The 8480-nt window shown below is 34.4% G+C and overlaps 1 protein-coding gene across 3 annotated transcripts; it reads left to right on the top strand.

The window, feature by feature from the left end:
• Nucleotides 1-672: 672 nt before the first annotated feature.
• LOC104816979 (transcription factor LHW-like) lies at nt 673-5299 on the top strand. 3 transcript variants are annotated; one of them, XM_019202922.1, is made up of 11 exons: nt 673-1070; nt 1168-1392; nt 2259-2375; nt 2488-2569; nt 2679-2720; nt 2820-2879; nt 2986-4065; nt 4153-4254; nt 4408-4515; nt 4589-4714; nt 4837-5299. In XM_019202922.1, the coding sequence occupies exons 2-11, from the start codon at nt 1298-1300 to the stop codon at nt 5011-5013; spliced, it is 1989 nt and encodes a 662-aa protein (XP_019058467.1). In that variant the 5' UTR covers nt 673-1070; nt 1168-1297; the 3' UTR covers nt 5014-5299. The 3 variants fall into 3 exon arrangements, with proteins under 3 accessions (XP_019058467.1, XP_019058466.1, XP_010544333.1); XM_019202921.1 differs by having other exon boundaries at nt 673-1021; XM_010546031.2 differs by lacking the exons at nt 673-1070; nt 1168-1392 and adding an exon at nt 1910-2066.
• Nucleotides 5300-8480: the final 3181 nt, after the last annotated feature.

The raw sequence follows: 8480 nt of genomic DNA on the forward strand, positions 1-8480 counted from the left end.
ATAAATTGAAAATAAATTTTTTAGAAAAAATATTTTTGATGATTTCTATGATAAATTATAGAATTTATGAAAGTTATAGAAATTTATAGATGTATATATACTCCTGAACTTTTTAAATATTTATAACTAATTTTATTATAATGACATGGTTCCTTAATAATAATCATTATACATCTTAATTTTTTCACAATATCTATACGTACGTAGACACCTTTTCCTGTATTTTGCTTCTTCCACAGGTATTACACATCATAGCTTTTATATTCATACATTAAATTTAACTAGTATTTTTTAAATTTAATGATATCGATAATACCAACAAATAAAACCGTATAAAAAGTTTCAATGTCATATCCTTGGAGCTTATTTTAATGAGCGGAATATAAAGTTAAGTACGTTACATAGTTTTCCATTAATTAAAAGATTATTTGGTACGTCTTTTGGTGTCTGTACCTTTTTTTTAAACTTTTGTTTTTTCCTAAAAAGTATATTTCAGAATTTGCCAAAAACAAATATTAAATTATTCGTCTAATCCCAGAAACCGACAAACGACTTCGACTGGGCAAAATCCCGTAATTTATTGTGAACATCGTGGCCCTTTCCATATCCATCGTCTTCCTTGTTTAATAAGACCACTTTTGGCCGGTTTCCAATTTTCAGCGGAACAATAGAGAGAGAGAGAGAGAGAGAGAGGCACTAGTACTCAGAAAAACAGCAAGAAAGAAGGTCCATTTGGATTTTACTCTGATCATTTTCCAGTTCCTGAAGCTGTAACAATGGCGGGAGTCATCGGAATCCTCAAGCTCGAAGCTTGGAGCATATTGTAGAAGAAGAAATAAAATAAACTCTTTTTGCTTCTTCTCACCTCTTTTTCTTTTTCGGGTTTCATTTTTTTCACTCCTGTTTTCTGCTGACCGAGAAATGGGATGCCGGAGCATGATCGCCGGAAACTTGGATACCGAGCGGAAACGGAGTGGCGGACTGAGAACAAAACAGGCCGGTCGAGGATCTTGCCGTGGAAGTTAGTTTATTCATCCCTTTCATTCCATGAAAAGTTCCTTAATAAGAATGTAATAGTTTTTGCTGTTTTTCTTGTTGATTTTTACGTTTATGAGTTGTTGGTTAGTCGTTCTGAGATTTTATTTGCCTTCACCTTTTTCTGGGCAGTTTGATTTTTCGCTGTTGCTGCTGAAACTATTTCCTTGTCCGAGCTAACTTCTGGGCTTCTAGAGCGTCACCGGAGAAACAGAGTCGGAGGAGAGAGAGAGAGAGAGAGAGGCAGAGGGATAGGGAAGACATGGGGGTTTTGCTGAGAGAAGCGTTGAGGACGATGTGTGTGAGCAACCGGTGGTCTTATGCTGTTTTCTGGAAGATCGGCTGTCAAAATTCTAGGTAAGCTTCTGCTTGCTTTCATTTTCTGTTTGGTTGCTGGGAAAATGGAGGAAAAAGTCGAAAAAGATGCGAACTTTCTACTGGGTCTGGTCTTACTTGGCCACTTCTTCTGTTTGGCTTCTGAGAAAACGGAAGACAAGGATATAAAGGTTTTACAACTCGGTTCTTCCCAGTTCCAGGGACGTTTCTGTATAATCGGGAAAAAAAGTTTCAGACTTTAAACATAATCTCTTTAATCACACAGCTGATTTGTCTTTTGGTCTGCCGAACGGAAATCAGATCTGGTGGGGCTCTGAAACTCTGCAAAACGTGATAAAAGATTTAGAATTAGATACGGTTTTTGGAAGACGGCGACAAGAATTTCACTTGCCTAATGTGTCTGATTATATTTTCTTTTCATGTTCCTGGTTTCTTGGAGTTATGTGTTTGGTCTGATCTTGTTTGTCCCAAAGAATCTTTTGATTTGTATTTGTCTCTCCACAAAATCACACCCTCTCTTTTGACTGTTGTTTAGACAAAAGATCCTGTCTTGGTTTGTTCATGACCTTTGGTTTTGTCTTCCTCTGCTCATCCTCTTCTTCTTGTTCCCACATGTCCTAAAGTTCAGAATCAAGACTTTATCATATACACACAACATGGGTTTACACAGAATCAGTGAAAAGGAAAAGTTCTCGGTGGTTTCCTTTTCTGGTTTCATATGTTCTTTCTTGTATTCGTTTATCTGAAAAAATTCCGAGATTTCATCAATTGTTGTATCTGTTTGATGGTGTTCTTGCTTTTTCTTGAATCTGTGTTTTCCCCTTTTCTTATAACTAAAACTTTACGGATGATTTGATGTTTTTCTTTTTATCCTTCTTTCCCTGCAGCCTACTGATTTGGGAAGAATGTTACTACGAGGTGACACCGAGCTTATTTTGCGAGAAAGTTCCTCTGTTGACTGACCAAATGATGCTGAATAATCGGATTATTCTCGTAGGTGAAGGGTATGAATCTGTTTTCAGTTTCAGGTTCTTGCATTTGGTGGAATCTTTCATGAATCTTGATCATTGCCCGCCAATAATGAAGGAACTGAATTCAATCTTTGCCTCTTTCCAGATTAGTTGGTCGAGCTGCGTTTACAGGACACCATCAATGGATTCTAGCAAACAGTTTCAACCGGAACATTCATCCTCCCGAGGTATATATACATATATCTACGCATATTATAAGCTAAGCTATTCCCGAAATTTGGTTTACATGTATGTTTGAATCGACATGATGATCGTTCTAACATTGGCGGAGCATAGGTTATAAATGAGATGCTTCTCCAATTCTCTGCAGGCATTCAGGTTGGATATTCTGTCTTTTTCCTTTGAAGTCTCGTGTTTCTTGAATTGATTTTTTAGCTCATCGTAAAGTGTTTGTGGTTGCTCGAATATTTTCTCCAGACGGTTGCAGTTGTTCCCGTCATTCCTCATGGTGTTGTCCAGTTCGGTTCTTCTCTTCCTGTAAGTTCTTGACATCTATTTCCGTAGCTCGGCCCTTGGCAAAACAAGCTGTGATTTTTACAGAGTTTAGCTATGCTCTCATCTGTAAACTTGGTTCCCGTTTTAGATAATGGAGAATTCGGGCTTCGTGAACGAGGTGAAGGGTCTAATCCTGCAACTTGAATGTGTTCCGGGAGATCTTCTGTCTGAAAATTACGGGGCACGAGAATCAGCAGATGTGATTGGAGTGCCTGTGTCGCAGATAATACACTCGCAAGCTCACAAGATCGTCAACCCTGTGGATTTGGTAACTGAGCCAAATCTTCAAAGAGATATTCAGGTCGAAGGTTGGGGTAATCTTGGAGGGGCACCCGAAGAATGGCGGAAATCGGCTAAAGTAGTGTCTGCAAACCCTGATGTGTGGCTGAACGAAACGTTTTCTTCTACCTTCAACTCTGAACGATACTCAGGCTTTCCCAAAAATGACACTGACACGGGAAACGAATGCTCGGTTACTGAAACATGTAGTGATATCTGTTCCAAGTTCTCGGCGGGAAGTGACTTGTTTGATATTTTGGGTTTGGATCGATCGAACAAAGCATGTGAAGATGGTTGGAGCTTTCCGATAGACACGAAAACAGAATTCCTTACACGGGAAATGTCAGATGTAATGAACATTCAAGAAATGGGTTCTGGGATTTACTCAGGACATGAGGTTTCGAGAACGGATCATCTCTTAGACGCCGTGATCTCGGGGACTTGCTCGTTTTCCAAGCAGATTGGTGATGACGATACGTCTGAATCGTGCAGAACCACATTGACCAAAGTCAGTAACTCTTCTGTTAACACTGCATCCAACAACTGCTTTCAACCTGGGGTTTTCGAGATCCCTAAGGCAGAAAAGAAACAAGGGCCATCAACTTGTTTGTTAACTGAATTCGATAAGGGTCATAACCTCGGAGGTTGTTCTCAGACAGCATTCATTTATGGGTCTCAGATCAGTTCGTGGTTAGGACAAGCACACAGCCTGAAGCATGAGGGCAGTGTATCCACAGGATGTTCCAGGACGTGTATGAACGGAACCGTCAAACCAGCGAGCCGTAAAAGGGTTAAAACGGGAGAAAACCCGAGACCTAGACCTAAGGATCGGCAGATGATTCAAGACCGTGTCAAGGAGTTGCGTGAAATCATACCCAACGGGGCCAAAGTAAGTAATATTTTTCTCATTCCTGTCCGCGGAACTTTTACTGACAAAAAAACAGTCTTTATTCTCCTGTTGTTTCGACCTTTACAGTGCAGCATAGATGCGCTTTTGGAACGTACGATCAAGCACATGCTTTTCTTGCAAAATGTTGCGAAGCACGCCGATAAATTGAAACAATCCGGGGAGTCGAAGGTGCAGAGATGAACAGACCTTCGAAATTTTCTTGTCTTGACTTCACCGATTCTTGTTTCTCAGCCTTTTCAGGCATTTGCCTGATCAAAGAGCCAATGTTGTCGTCCCCAAAAAACGAAATCAAAATCTTGGATTCTTTTCTTTCTTTTTTAGATCATGGAGGAAGGAGGGGCAACATGGGCATTCGAAGTCGGGTCACAGCCCTTGGTCTGCCCGATTACCGTCGAAGATCTTAGCACGCCTCGCTGTTTCAAAGTCGAGGTAAACTCGTCGCTTGTCTCGCAAGCAATTAAGTAACTGTTTGATGCATATTCCTTCACCCGAAAATCTGCAGATGTTGTGTGAACAACGAGGTTTCTTCCTCGAAATAGCGGATTGGATCAGAAGCTTAGGGTTAACCATCTTGAAGGGTTTCATGGAAACTCGGAAGGACAAGATCTGGGCACGCTTTGTAGTCGATGTAAGAACAATCTTCTTTTCCTGGAAACTTTGCATATCAAGAGCTAAACCGTGCAGAATTCACTCTGATTTTGCCCTCGGCTTGATGAAATGCAATTTTTCGTTTTTTTTTTCGGGAATAAGGCGAACCGGGATGTGACGAGGATGGAGATATTCATGCAACTGGTGAATATCTTCGAGCAGACGGTGAAATGCATCGGACCGACGAGCAACATGCTGGACGGTGTAAATGCCACAATGCCCATGAACTACTGTCACCCTCACACTGCCACAACCGGACCGGTTAACGGTGGATGTTGAGTTAGGGAATACCGGACCGAACCGGACTAAACCGGAACTTGTTAAGTTTTGTTTGTCTGGTCTTGAAAAAAAGTTACGAGCGAGCTGTTGCTAGGTTTGGCTTTGCAATGAGTAACGAAGTTCCTGTTTTGAATACGAAGAGATCCATGGACACCTTTAGAGATTTTGTTTGTACATTTTAAAAAAAAAAAAAATGGGTTTTCGATGTTTTAGGGTTATAATTTCGTCTCTTGTATTATATTTTCTTGAGTTTTTTTTTTTATAATATACTTTAATTTTGGGAATTATCGTCGTCCTTGTCTTCATCCCTCCATCTTCGATTTCATAATTGGCATCTTCAGCTTTTTTTTTTCCCCAAAATTTTATTATAAAGGAAGTTTATGTCAAGACACATCTGTGTATTTTTTTTTAATTTTTTATTTATTTCGAAAGGGAAGTATAAAAGACGACTAAGTCCTCAAAACGACTAATCTACCGTTACAAAAATAATTTTTAAATCCATTTCCTATTTTTTCTCTCTTATAAAGAAAAAAAGGTTTGGATTTCAAATTGTCAAAGTTTGCAGTTGAAAAAACTTTTAAAATCTTATTATTTATATCAATTAAAATTCTTGATAACTAAAATAACTTATAAAAAAATTATGAAAATGAATTCTCTTATCGAGATTTCTTTTTCTCTGACAAAATCCGAAAGTAGGATCCATCTATTACTAGAAACAACACAATAAATGTGGTCCATATAGTTTTAATTTTAAGATTTTTTTAATGTTAATTTAAATTATTCGATGGATAAAAATCAACTAGAGAATTAGAACACGTGTCTATTTTTGAAAGACCTTTTTTGCCATGTAGAAAAATCATTTCGATGAACTTATAAAAAAAATATTACAATAAAGAGAAAAAATGATAGAAAATTGTAACCGTACTTTAAAAAAAAATCACTGTATTATATAGGTTAAGATAAATTTTATAATCAATATTGTTCGGATAGTTTAAGAGCAAATTAAAAAATAATAATTTTAAGATCTATCACCATTTAGAAATACTTGGAAGCTTTTTATAGAGGTGGCATTTTGAATACTTTTGTTAACAGCCCTATAGAGTGCGACCATGTGAAAACCAAAAGTATGTAAATTCAAGGTTTTCTAATTAGTGGTAGTGGTGGATGTCTTAATCGACTCCTAATTCAATATTAAACATTTATAAACTAACATAGAAAACAGTACGTACACATAAGTGGGTCTAATCATACAAAACAATAAATTATAATTTTGATTATAAAAAAAATATATATATTATAATTTCAAAAAAGTGCCACTAAAACTGTTATATTTTGTGTTTTGTTGGGTCAAGTAGGTATTGACATGGATATTTCTTAATGCTTAGAAGATTAGTAAGTTCAAAGGTTAGATATCCTCTTAAATATTATATATATAGTATATTCTTAAACTATAATCTTCTCATAATAAATTCAATTAAAAAATGTTTGTTTATAACGGTTATTCTATACCAAAATACAAACTAATCTTTTTACCGGTTCAACTAGCCAAATTTGAGTCAATTTATATATATCATGAAGAAAAGTTTTGATAATACGCTTTCTAATCGTACAAACTATGATTTTTTTATTTAAATAAGAATTTCGAATACGATTTTAAACATTACCGATCTTCAACTGAAAGATCCGCATTACTTTTTTTATTATCAAAGATTTATTTTTAAAATCGCGTGTATAGCATTTCGAGACGGACACATATATTTTGAGGAACATAATTATATATATATATATATAATATTTATAATAAACAGAATAAAAGGTAGGTTTGGTATATATTTATCCACTGTAATATTTACAAAATTAAGAAAGGCAAATATATGATGGCAAGTGGAGGCTTTCGTTGTGAAATGCTTTTATTTATCATTTTCATTTTATTTTTGGTTCGTTTAAGTAAATAATCATTATATATATATATATATATATATATGTGTGTGTGTGTGTTGTAAAACCTAAAAAGGTGAATGCTGCGTCTAAGTCTAAGCTTTGTAGCTTCTGGTCCACCCAACTTGTCACTTGGGCTTCGCTCTCTTTCAGGCCATGAAAATGTTTTATATTTACGATTTTCTCGATATAAAAACCTGATATTCTTATTGAGCTAAATTTTTTTTTAAATGAATTGTTTAGGGAAAATACCATAAAAGTAAAAGAAGATGGAATTTTTTTTATAAAAATAACGCGGGGAGACTTGATTAATTATGATAATTTATTTGGATTTTTTTTCTATTTTTTTTTTAAATCTCTATCTTAATTAACCCCTCGATTAGTGTTCCATCCAAGACAACAATCAAATCGCTATCATAATAACCGAATAAGTAAATGGATTCCTACCAAATAACATATAAACATATGCCAATCGAAAAATTTGAAACCGAAATTTAAAAAAAAAAATCTAAAAAACGAAAAATTTCTTTGAAAAGTGAATGGTTTTATCAATATGGACTAAACCGAATCTTAAACAAATCGAACATAAAAATAAAATGATTATAATTTTTTTCAATAGAAATAATAGAATTCGAAAATAGCGAACCAAACCTTTTAAGTCAAACTCGAAACGTCCATCCTTATTTATGCATATTGAGGCAATCAGAGAAAGGTTTGGACACCGAAAGAAGAAGAAGAAGAAGAAGATGATGATGATGATGATGATGATGATAATAATAATAATGATGATAATAATAAGGGAAAATGACATTTTCCTACACCGACTCGGTTAAATGTGATCTTTTTCTACACGAATTTTTAATTTGACAAAAAACTACATCAAATTATCTAATATGCCAAATTGATACACGAACTACCCAATTTAACTGCAATTTCCTACACAATCCGAAAACGGTGTTAAATGTCCGTTAACCGATGACGTGGCATGCCACGTGGCATCTGACATGGCACACCACATGAAAAATTTTGTCATATCAGCATGCCACGTCATATTTTTTTTTAAAATAAAAACAAAAAATCCAAAAAATTGTAAAAAAATAAAAAACAAAATTTTAAAAACTAAAAACAAAAAATCTAAAAAAATGCAAAAAAATAAAATAAAAATAAAAGTAAAAAGTAAAAAAAATACACATATATACATATATATATTTATATCTATGTACAAATACAAATATAAACATATATATTCCTATATATATATATTTGTATATTTTTTTTATTTTGTATATATTTATATAGGAGGATTTATGTTTATAAATTTGTATGTGGATATATATATATATATTGTTTTGTATGTATGTACGTATATATATATACACACAATATATACGTTATATGTATTTATATATATTTGTATATGTATATATATAAATATATTTGTATGTATGTATATGCATATATATTTGTATAAATACATGTATATATGTGTATATTTTTATTTGATATATATAGAAATATATATACATAGA

This window comes from Tarenaya hassleriana, unplaced genomic scaffold (assembly GCF_000463585.1).
Source record: "Tarenaya hassleriana unplaced genomic scaffold, ASM46358v1 Cleome26, whole genome shotgun sequence".
In the NCBI taxonomy this organism is placed as follows: Eukaryota; Viridiplantae; Streptophyta; class Magnoliopsida; order Brassicales; family Cleomaceae; genus Tarenaya; species Tarenaya hassleriana.

Bases quoted from the DNA above. Each gene is read 5' to 3' on its own strand.
- LOC104816979 (XM_019202922.1), top strand. From the start codon at position 1,298: ATGGGGGTTTTGCTGAGAGAAGCGTTGAGGACGATGTGTGTGAGCAAC. The intron at 2,570-2,678 runs GTATATATACAT...GGCGGAGCATAG, and splicing joins GGAACATTCATCCTCCCGAG to GTTATAAATGAGATGCTTCT. The intron at 4,516-4,588 runs GTAAACTCGTCG...GAAAATCTGCAG, and splicing joins CTCGCTGTTTCAAAGTCGAG to ATGTTGTGTGAACAACGAGG.